The sequence below is a fragment of the Engraulis encrasicolus genome, chromosome 11, assembly GCF_034702125.1.
Source record: "Engraulis encrasicolus isolate BLACKSEA-1 chromosome 11, IST_EnEncr_1.0, whole genome shotgun sequence".
NCBI lineage: Eukaryota > Metazoa > Chordata > Actinopteri > Clupeiformes > Engraulidae > Engraulis > Engraulis encrasicolus.
In genome coordinates, this window is record NC_085867.1 from 47,508,839 (window position 1) to 47,520,907 (window position 12,069).

Sequence of the window (12,069 nt, forward strand, 5' to 3'; positions counted from 1 at the left end):
GAGTAGCAATATGCACCATTTGTTTTGTGACTCGAGAACGGCTTGCTAACTCCAGTGCTACCAGACGTAGTTTGTCTACACAAACACACCGTCTGTGACAACCAGGCTATGGTTGACCTACCTCCCTTCATGGCCGTAGCTACATTAGAGGTCAGGGAGGTGTGGACCTCGCTCATTTCATCCGAGGTTTTCTTTTTTCGTTTCTTTTGGAATGCCAATATCTATCATGTTTCAGCTTTAATTGTGAGGCCATATGTTAGAGTCTGGGTCTCTAGGGCACAGGGCAGTCTACTGTTAGCCTAGCCTGATTATCATCGACGTTCAAATCTCTTCGAGACTTGGTCCGACCAAGAGCATAACAATTAACGTTTCCCAAACGGCATGGTTGACCCACCTCCCTTTTTTTGCTTATGGTTGTTTGCTTATCGAGAAAGTGAGGGGAACTCAGAAAGAACTTGCATTGCTCTTGACCTGACTAGTTGCAACGCTGAAAGTGTTGCGTCACTAGGAGGGCACGGCCTGGCTAGTCTTCTGTCGCCTACCATTAAGCATGTCAAGGATTAGGGTCAGTATGTTAGACATCTGTATGTATAGCACACATAGGACTGGAGCCACCTTGAAGAAGGCTGAGGATTACATAGTAGGTTATTTAGATACAGTGATTTAGTTGCTGTTTCCACGTAGCAGGATATTTCCATATGTGGATATTTTTTTCTCCTGGTTACATTGGTTTTGGCCTTCCATTTCCACATAGCAGATATTTAAAATCCAGATATAAAAAAGCAGGAGAAAAAAATATCCCATTTAGGGGGGTAAAATGCATCTGTTACAAATGGAGGATTTATTTTTATCCACATGTTGTGTTTACACCTAAACAGGAGAAAAAAATACCCGGGTAAAAAAATATCCTGCCACGTGGAAACGGCACCTTAGAGTGGCTACCTGGAAGAAAATAACAGGTGCAGACCTATAGACACCAGTCTCGAATCCATAACCTCTCAACAAACTCTGGTGTTGGAGACAGTAAAAATGCCTACCTTTCAGGATGTCGATGATGAGGGCCAGTACTGCGCAGCTGGGCTCGTGTAGGTCATTTGTGGGGTAAAATAACCCATGTAAGTCAATTGGTGATGTTTGGGTTAATAAACGAAAGATACGGACCTGTAGACTAGCGTTGTTCACGCGCAACATGCCGAAAACGTGTTGTGTTGCCGGCTGTTCAAATAATATAGCCAAATAGCCGTGGCTGAAGCATGGAATGTGTTCATTTAGGCTAGCCGATGTAGCCATTCGGAGACATTCGGTTTGTTTTCACCCATAAAGGGGCGTAACGCAAATTTAAGAGCAAAGTACTCAGATGGCCGTTCATGAGTATCTGCACCTTTCAGGATGTTGATGATGAGGGCCAGTACTGCTCCGCTGGAGGGGGTCTCGTGTAGGTCATAAAGTGTACCCCCACTTTAAAAATCCCCACTACACCACTGGCCACAGTTTTTTTAAGTGGGGGTATGCGATTTTTAATGTCGTCAAATAATTAGGCAACTTATCATGTAAAACTCCCCAACTGTCCTTAATCTACCGTCATTGCTTCTCAATTATCATCTGTTTGGCCAATCACCTGCAATACTGCTATGTATTTTTTTTTTTAAATCTCACTTCAGGAGAAGTGGGTGGACTGCGTACCCCCGCGTACCGCGCCCACCACACCCCTGACTAGCCATCTGGAGGGGGACTCCGGGACACACATATGTACGTGACTACCTATTCATTCCAGAATGGCGATTTTGACTCAAAATTTACTCAAAACGCCCCCTATTCCCATAAAAGACCTGAATGTCGCTTCTTGTTAGATCCACCTTCTTTGACACTGTCCATCTGTACCTTTCAGGATGTTGATGATGAGGGCCAGCACTGCGCCGCTGGAGGGGGGCTCGGGGACACACATGTTGTACTGCAGCACCGGGACACACAGCGGCTTTTCCAAACGAGCCTGGTACTGCTCAAGGTCCTCAAGACTTATTATGCCTCCTGCCCAATGAAACACACATACACAGGCACGCACACACACACAAAGAAACACACGCACACGCACACACAAAGAAACACACGCACACGGACACATGCACGCACACGGACACACACACACCCACACACGCACACACAAATAAAAACACACACGCACACGCACATGGACACGCGCACGGACACATGCACACACGCACGCACAATCGCACGCACACGGACACGGGAACGCGCACGCCCGCGCACACACACACACATGCACAGACAGAAAAAGAGAGAGATAAAGATATTAACCCTCATTTTTGTGAAAAATATAAGCTACATCCTTTACACACACTCGAACGCACACACTCTCACACACACCAACACACACACACCAACACCAACACACACACACACACACACACACACACACACACACACACACACACACCAACACACACACACACACACACACACACACACACACACACACACACACACACACACACACACACACACACACCACACACACCACACACACACACACACACATATATTTACACACACACACACACATGCACATATACATGCACACTCATATATGCACCCAGACACACACACACACACACACACACACACACACACACACACACACACACACACACACACACACACACACACACACACACACACACACACGCACACGCACCATACATTACACATATTTATGTCTGACTCAGTGTAGGCCAATGACTCATAATCCTTTGAGTGAAAACATCCCAGAGCATTTACATACTGGCATAAATATTGGCACAGTGAGGAAGCAGCGACTACGAAACTCCAGGCCAATCGGACTGTTGAAAAGCTTTGGCCGGGCACGGGAAAATGTCATCTTAAATGGTCTCCTTTCAATACATACAATGTAATGAGCACCCATCAGTTCTGGGCCCCCTTTCTCACTGGGCCCGCGACACCTGACCTATTTGCCCTCACCCATCAGCTTTCCCGACTGTTGGCAGGATTACCCTAAACATCTCTGGTGGGGAAAAAAAACTAGCCTCTGTTTCTTCATCTTGTGTGATAAAGCTGCCGTTGCTAGGGTTTCAAAGGAGATTAAGACTGCATAACATTATTTGATTGCTGATATTAAAAAACAAAATCCTCCAGCGTCATTTCGGCATTCCAATTTCTGCTTCGGTTTGGATTATGTCTTGTTTGGAGAGCATGTTAATTGGGATAAGAAGCACTACAAAAAAAATGTTGTGGATGGCTTCAGTATGACATGTTGTATAATGTAAAATGCATTGAAAGTAAGAATCATCATCAAATAAAAATGTTTAGGCCTAACACAATGTTGCATAATGCTTAAATAATTTCTCATGTTCACAACCCTTTACATATACTACTCACCGGCTGCTCTGATGTCATTCACCATGTTCTCTGCTATTGGCCCCTTGTAGAACGCATCCGGACCCTCATTGGCTATAGTTTCATAGGTCTCGGCCAATCTTGGGAAGCGAATGGTTGCATTCTCCTTGAGGATGTTTCCGTCTGCATCACAGAACACTTCACTGAGAGGAACCGGAAAACACAACAGCAACAATGGAAAAATACATTTTATTAAGATGTTCATCTTAGAATGTAATGAATATAATGTAATGTAATGTAGAATGTAATGAAAAAATTTCATCTCCACAATATTTGTTTTCTTTCCCACCAAATCTGTGGATGCAGATGTATATGTATGACTCACAACAAATTAATTTCCCTGTGCCCACGTAGCTAAGCTTACGCATTATCCGTAGAAAAGTATCGCCTACTGTATGTAATGTAAGAATATGTCATTTTTTTATTTCTAATATGTATGCTACTGCCGATTTACAGATGATATCTTTTTCATGTATATGTACCACCACCATCAATTTCTGAGTTACACTTTTTTATACAAGAATAGTTTTATCTTTTCCATGTCCACTATTTTGAATCACCAGACATAGACATCTTCAGCTGCAAAATGTACTGTACTGTATAATACCATGAAATGTGGCAGCAGAAATGTTCAAAGCAACTAAAATTACACACTTAACCTTTAAAGTTACACTGTGCAGGAAATGGTCAAAAAACGTACTGCAACTATGCTGCTCATTGAAACTGGGCTGCCTATTGCCAAATTTGATATTTACATGAAGGTTTACCAAGAAATAAACTAATATTTTCTAGTATGGCCCAAGTAGAGTCATTTTTTGCAGCTAAAAATGTCTATTTCTTGACATTCAAAATGGCGGACCATGGAGAAGAGCCCCCTTTTCATCTATGAAAAGTGCAATTTTCCTAGTCATAATGACTACTTAGAATTTGATGGTGCTGGTAAACATTCATGAAAAAGGTAACATTAGTGAATGGGTAGCATGAGTTCTGGAAATAAACAACTGAAAATCTTGCACAGTGTACCTTTAAACTAACTCAACGGAAAAAAAACCCACAATAACGAAATCATTTTGAACCAGCTGTCTGGCGCTGGTGTCATGTGTTGTGGGCTGCTAGTCATTTAGAAACCATTTTGTTGTGGGTTGTAAAACCCGGCCGGCATATTATTCCCAGCTCGCGCGGCTTTTACAATGCCGTTTATTGCAATTTTGCTGTTACGTAAGTCGTTATAGACTCACAGGGGCGTAATTTAATGTCAGGACCGATCTGCCGAGGTGTTCTCATGCAGAGCAATCATGATCTTCTCTTGTCGGGAAATAACCTGCTGGGCCACAAAACTAATCTTTGACGTGTGAAAGGCAATAAAAAGGAGAAAAAAAAATGTGTAATTAAAAATTCACTCTTTCTCAGTCTTTCTTTCTTTCTTTCTTTCTTTCTTTCTTTCTTTCTTTCTTTCTTTCTTTCTTTCTTTCTCTCTCTCTCTTTCTCTCTCTGTCTGTCTCTTTCCTTCTGTCATCTTCCTATTTTTCTTTCTCTCTTTCTCTGTCCCTCTCTCTCCTTCTACACTGAAAAAAGCCATATGTTGTGTATGTTAAATTAATCAAAGGGAAACATGTCACTTCTACCATGAATAATTATGTTTTGTGATTGGGCATAATGAAGTTATGTAACTTTAGCATGATGCCCAATAACCAACGACTTCCCAAATCCAGTAATGTTGTCACAACCTAATTCCTTTGAATAAGATGACCAATGGCTTTTACAACGCCAGAACAGATGGTGGCAGTAGTGTGCGGATTGTGTGTGGCAGCCGGAAACAACGAGCTTGCCGAGTTCTTTGAATGAATACATATCCGCGGACACTCTGAAGGCGGGTAAGTCAAAAAAGTAAACCACTGTAGGGCTGTTTGCATTCATCATGACTTTCCTAGAATCACATGTATATCACCCGTTTCGTTAGTGTACTTAGTTTTGGCATCAAGGCATACGTTTTATGAGCAAGAGAGTAAGCTTAGCTGGCTAATTCTCACCAATTCAAACTGGTTAGCGGCTAATTATCGATATAGTCTCCTTGTTGTAACTATTGTTGGGAGTTTGGAAGCTGTCACCCATGTTGTACTGTATGCATGTTTGCATGTGTGACATTATTTTCGGTTACTTTGCGAGTTATAGCGAAAGAAACTACCTGGCAGCCCATAACGGGCAGCTAGCTAATTTATGCTAGGTGACAACAGCTGGTTCATTAACGTTGTATTAGTTCTGTGCATTGACGTTGCGAGACCCGTGTGCGTCTGATTTCAAATGTATCCAGGACAGTCGTAGACACCATCAGTAGCTCTACACACATCAATGACACAGGGGAAGTAAAGTTACCGCTGATTTTTGGTATTGCTCCGTCTGACTGTGTGTGTACGGCCACAGTAAATGTTGATTAGCCGGTGGAACTTTTCGGTTTGAAAAAAGACGAGACGTGAGACTGCGTGACAGAACTGGCTGTGTGTGCTTGTGTATGAGTGCGCGTTTGAATGGGTGCGTCGTGTGTAGAACTAGATGCTGCAGTTTGCAGCTGGTTTGATTCATGTCGTGGGTCACTTACCAATGTATGTAGGCCTAATTGGCTATGACCTTTGAAATAGTTGAAAGTAAATCCCAGTAGTATCTAGTGAAACACACATGCAAACGCCCTTATGTCCCTCATTCCCTCAAACTCGATCTTCTACATTTGTTGTGTAAAAAGGACATAGCAAGTTTTTTGTATCAATGATCACTTTAGGATATTCCAGTGCATTTACATTCAATATATACTGTACCTTGAGTGAGGTAGAAATGCATATTGTTGCAAATATAAATACTGTTAATTTGTTATTTTTTGTAATTAATCATTTACTGAATTTCTTTGTAGAATGTGTTACTATTATTTGGGTTTTTGTTCTCTGCATAACTGTCTCTTTCACTTATATTAATTCCTCAGCATTCAAGATGTTTGTAGGGTCCTCACCTCAGCTACCTCTCACAAGGTGCCCCTGAAAAAGGTGATGAAAGTTCTTGTGTAGTATCTAATCTATGAATATTAGCTTGTGTGTGTGTGTGTGTGTGTGTGTGTGTGTGTGTGTGTGTGTGTGTGTGTGTGTGTGTGTGTGTGTGTGTGTGTGTGTGTAAAATCTGTTGTAATTATTTTACATTTTTCTCTGCATAGCTGTCTCCTTCACCTATATTAGTTTATCTGTCTTTCTGGTCACAACAGAAATTCAAGACGTTTGGGTCCTCAGCTCAACTGACCAAGACCTTTGCTCATTGAAGGCATGAAGTAATTTGTGATGCCCCCACGATTGCAGTTTTTAAATCCAGATGGCTTGCTCTTTTTAACATGTGCGAGGTAAGTTATTTGTTGATTTTTTTTGTGTGTTTATTTCCTCATTTTAGTAAGACCATCAGGCCTTTTTGTAACCTTTGTCACAAGTCTTAAGTTACAAGTATTTTGTAGGTATGTGTTTTGTGCCCTGTTTCAAGTTAAGTGCCAAGTTCAAGAGGATCATGACAGTTGGTTTGCTGTTGAATTTCTTCTCAGAGCTGGATGGTCTTTCAACAACACTGCTCCGGGTCTTCAGCAAGAAAGGTGCTTCTCATGCAAGGAAGATACAGAGGATCCTGGTGCCCATGACTCAGGTAAAACATGCACACTGCCATGCATCACAGTAATGCTAAAATTTCGAGATCTAATGTAAAGGGGAGAAGTAGGGTGTCTTGGATCATATTGCATTTCTACCACTAATTTCAATCCTTCAGCCAGTTTTGAACTCATTGTCTTCACCTCAGTTCTAACTACAGCTGGCTTTACACACAGCAGTCCTAGGCAATGATATAACAGTCTTTTGCAGGTCAGTTGATGTGGTTGCTGCTCTGTTTTATTATTATTTTATTTTATTATTTGATTCTCATGTCTGTCTGGCTTGCGATTCCCATGAAATGATCAGGGGAATTAAAGGTACACTGTGTACGAGTTTTAGTTGTTTATTTCCGGAATTCATGATACCCATTCACTGATGTTACCTTTTTCATGAATACTTACCACCACCATCAAATTCTAAGTATTCATTATGACGGAAAAATTGCTATTTTCATACATGAAAAGGGGGATCTTCTCCATGTTCCGCCATTTTGAATTTCCAGAAATAGTCATTTTTAGCTGCAGAAATGACTGTATTTGGGCCATACTAGAAAATATTAGTTTATTACTTGGTAAGCTTTCATGAAAAGGTCAAATTTGGCAATAGGCAGCCCAGTTTCAATTAGCAGCGTAGTTTCCTCCATTTCCTGCACAGTGTACCTTTTTAAGGTCAGACGTCACATTTTGGCATCACTTCAGTACGTTTGGAACCAGGGCTGAGTGCTGAAATGGTACAGAGTACTTGGGGCTAATGGAAAAGTGTCAGAGCTGCACCATGCCATATCAAACAGTGACGTACTGTACCACTTCACTGCCAGTACCAACGATACACTACGCTACTAGATAAATGAGATGTGTCCTTTGTTTAATGTGGTTGTACCTGTACTGCGTTTATTCTTCCTGTTGGTTAAAATGTTTTTCCTGCATGTTTGTTTCCTGGCATACATTGACCGGCACTCATACGCAGACTGACAACATTGATGTGAAGAGGGAGTGCATGCTGAGGAGCTGACGGTCTACCTGAATGAAGAGCCAGACAAAGTGGTATGTTACAACTCGGCAGCTAGATCTGTCTTTTTCGTTATTAGGTGGCATAGGGAGATCGCACACATCAGTGGCCTGCGAGGCTCATTTTGTTGGGCTCTGGTGGGCTCCTCCTGTGCTACCTGACATGTCTCCTGGCATCTCATCCACGTTCTGGACACTGCTGGAGGACACACCAAACCTTCTTGCATTGATGTGCCATCTTGGCCTCAGTTATGTGTTCTTTGCAAACACGAATCTGCCCAATTCCAGCTTTGCTAAAGCACCCTCACATCATCACAAACCCTTTGCCAAATTTCACGTTCAATCCAACACCAGTCATCTCTGATTTGTAGATCTCTGCAGGTCTCTATCTACCCATGAGGGTGTTGCACTTGCTGTGGCACATTGCGAAGGCCGCATTACTGAAGCAGCAGAAGTTATCTTAGAAGAAAACTTAAACTCAATATAGGTTTTAGTTCTGGAATACGATCGTGCTGTAGGGTAATAGTTTTCTCATAGTTTCACCTTAGACAACTCCCCCTTAGGAGACCAAACTTTGAGCAGACTCTTTTGCATTGGATGGGTGGGGTTTGACATATCTTTCTCTCTCATACAATTTTTGGTTGACAATGTGCCTAAAAGGGCCAATATGTTCAAAATACTAATAATTGTGCTGGTGGGGCAGCCGTGGCCTAGTGGTTAGAGAGTTGGTTTTTCAATCTATTGGTTGCAGGTTTGAATCTCCCCTGACCTGTCACTACATCTCCATCCATGGCTAAAGTGCCTAAGGCAAGGCACCTAACCCCACATTGCGCCAGGGCCTGTAACCAATACCCTGAAAAGTAATAAATGTAAGTCGCTTTGAATACATGAAAGCGTCAGCTAAGTGTAATGTAATGTATTGTAACAATTTTTCACACTGTATACTTAGCTGTATGTGTAAAGTTTCTCACCAACACTCGTGAAAAGATCATGACCCTGTTTCTCAAAAGCACCGTTGTTAGTTAGCGACTTGGTATTTTGCCAATGGGAAATTGCATGCAAGCAAAGTTTTTACTGTAGTTACCAATGATGCTGTTGAGAAACATACTCCAGAATGGGGTCATAGCCACACCAAAAACGAAGAGAGGTAATTGAACATCAGTTTGATCTCACATTCAATTGCCTAAACAGGCAGTGTGAGGGCACACAAGTCAACATCCTCCTCATACCTTTCATAAACTATACTAAATATACTACTATACTACTTTTCCCATCTCTGGGTGTGTTAGAAATGCCCCAAACTTGCACCCACAAATACCGCTTACGGCTTCAATCATGGGTTTTGTTTACTGTTTTCCAGGATGTTGATCTGGACGGTCCAGCTGAAACGTATTGTCTTCGTGTGCGTGTGATCGGCAGAGAGTCCTCAACGACATTGGTAACGTACCTGTGGCCATTGCAGTGTTTGTTTTGGTTTATGCTCTTAATCTCTGTTACCTTCCAGAATGGAAGTACACTTTCAAATTTCTGTTTCATTCTAACCGTCTGTTTCATCAGTTTTTGCACTGCTTTTAGATGTACACTGTGTAAGATTCTTAGTTGTTTATTTCCAGAATTCATGCTACCCATTCACTAATGTTACCTTTTTCATGAATACTTAGCACCACCATTAGGGTGCATCAGTTGCCCCCTATGAAAAGATATGGCCTTGGCCCTATAGTAAAAATGTTCTACACCCAGTAAAAACACACTGTGTAAAATATTTTGAAATTTGGATGAAGTCTACCGGGGCCACCAGCCCCATGAAAATAGAAAATAATGGTGATAGTCAACATCTTGAATAGAAACAGGGCTGGACTGGCCATCTGGCATGGCGGGCATTTCCCGGTGAGCCCTGCACCCTCGTGGGCCCCCATTGTTTTATTTTTTACATTACTGAAAATAGGGGCCCATTAAGGTGCGGGCCTCACCGGTGAGTCAGTTCTCCGGCACTAATAATAACGAGGGGGCCCCCTTAAATCCGAAAGTGCCCGGGCCCTATTTATCGCCCAATCCAGCCCTGAATAGAAATGGACATTTTGCTGCATAAAGCTACCCAATAAAAACATGTTGCCTCAGCTGTGTGATAAAAAAAATTCTATGCACAGTAAAATCACTCTGCGGAAAATGTGTTGAAATTTAGATTAATTCTACTGGGTCCACCAGGCCCATGAAAATACAAAACAATGGTGATAGTGATGGGCAACCTGGATTCCAAAGTCCAGTGCCACATATTCCAAATATAGCCAATATACCGTAATGAACCAGCTGACCCACTGCCAGTATCAAGCAAGAGATTGCGAAGTTGTATGACTTTTGTGTGCTTCACCTGTGGGCCTAGGATTGTACAGGTAGCTGTTAATACCTGGTGGAACATCTGTACTAAAGGTGTGAATGCTCCTTGGAATGACTTATGTTTTTTCAAGAAATCCCTGCAGTAGTTCAATAGAGTACATACAATACAACTGTATGTGATGTTGGAAAGAGTGGCTTCCCAAAACCTGTACTTAAGTGGGCAGTCATGGGTGAGCGGTTAGGGCGTCAGCTTGCATCCCAGAGGTTGCCGGTTATGCCGGTCGGTTCGACTCTCGACCTGCCAGGTTGGTGGGGGGAGTAATCAACCAGTGCTCTCCCCATCCTCCTCCATGACAGAGGTACCCTGAGCATGGTACCGTCCCACCGCACTGCTCCCCATGGGGCGCCACTGAGGGCTGCCCCTTGCACGGGTGAGGCATAAATGCAATTTTGTTGTGTGCAGTGTGCAGTGTTCACTTGTGTGCTGTGGAGTAATGGCACTCTTCAATACAGTTGTATTGACTGCCTTGTAGCCTAGGCATTCCAAGGAACATTCACAGCTTTAGTACAGATGTTCCTCCATGAATTGTAGGCCCACAGGTGAAAAACGTAAGGGTTAACGTTCGGCGAGAAGGTCGCTACCGTGGAATAGCAGCACGACAGAGAGAATCTTTAGACCCCGACGCGGAACGGAGGGGTCTTGTTCTCTCTGAAGTGCTGCTATTCCACAAAGCGACCGACTCGCCGAAAGTTAACCCGCTTATTATATGGATATACTTAAATGATTCATACATGGCGGGGACATTTCTTTAGGCCTATTTAATGTTAAGTCTATTATAGTTTTTAATGTTAAAAGATTGTTGCTGCGCAAAACAAAACAGTGCCGTTGTGGAACACCGCTAGGCAACAGCTAGGTAGCCAGGACAACAGGTGTTGTCTATCACAGCAGCTGATTAGAGTCTTGTTGAAAAGTCGCTTTAGCAGTGAAAAGTCTTGTTGCCATTGACAGCGGTCTGTTATAGACCAACCCGTCCGTTATCGAAAAATAACAGACGTGCGAACGTTGGGGAGCCCCGTTGAAATGAATGGAGCATTCGACCGATGATGTCACGCCATATAATAAACAAATATAACAGTCATGCAGCTTTGCAATATCTTGCTTGATACTAGCACTAGTAGATACTAGTGGTCCAAGGCAGCAAGGAATTGATATTGTGTTGCAAAAGAGCAAATTTGCCTAAATATAGCAGTTTGACCATCAGTCTGTCCTGAGTCTGAAGTCTGTGTAAGTGGATCGACTGAATACACAACCTGCTTAGATATTCCTTCTGTTTGTGCTCCCAATACAGGTGATTTCACTAATTACCTCATCAACCTGGCTTAAGTGGTAATTAGGCTCAGCTGGTTCATTATATTGGCTGGGGCAAATGTGTCACGCGGTTTGTCCACCTCTGTTTTAAGACAATGGCAAACCTAGATTCAAAAGCTACAATCCAGTGCCACAGATTTCAAATTACCTGGTTTTACCTGTCCAATGGGGCACCTAAGTCTCCACCCCTTCCGGGCGGCTTATGGGGCTGGCAACGCAAAAACTTTTGACTGGGCTGTAATGGACTGATCAAAGCTAT

The 12,069-nt window shown here is 42.6% G+C and overlaps 1 protein-coding gene and 1 long non-coding RNA gene across 2 annotated transcripts in view; one reads left to right on the forward strand and one right to left on the reverse strand.

Moving 5' to 3' along the window:
- LOC134458461 (glutathione hydrolase 1 proenzyme-like) overlaps positions 1–12,069 on the reverse strand; it is a 43,676-nt gene that overhangs the window by 11,778 nt on the left and 19,829 nt on the right. Inside the window, exons 6-7 of the mRNA XM_063210793.1 lie at positions 3,415–3,575; positions 1,882–2,028 (exon numbers count right to left, since the gene is read on the reverse strand). Of these exons, the coding sequence (XP_063066863.1) occupies positions 1,882–2,028; positions 3,415–3,575 (308 nt within the window). The remainder of the gene's footprint in view (positions 1–1,881; positions 2,029–3,414; positions 3,576–12,069) is intronic.
- LOC134458462 (uncharacterized) lies at positions 5,195–9,670 on the forward strand. The gene is made up of 6 exons (XR_010036579.1): positions 5,195–5,306; positions 6,404–6,464; positions 6,677–6,808; positions 7,001–7,098; positions 8,067–8,143; positions 9,468–9,670. It is a non-coding gene; the product is annotated as an uncharacterized LOC134458462 (long non-coding RNA).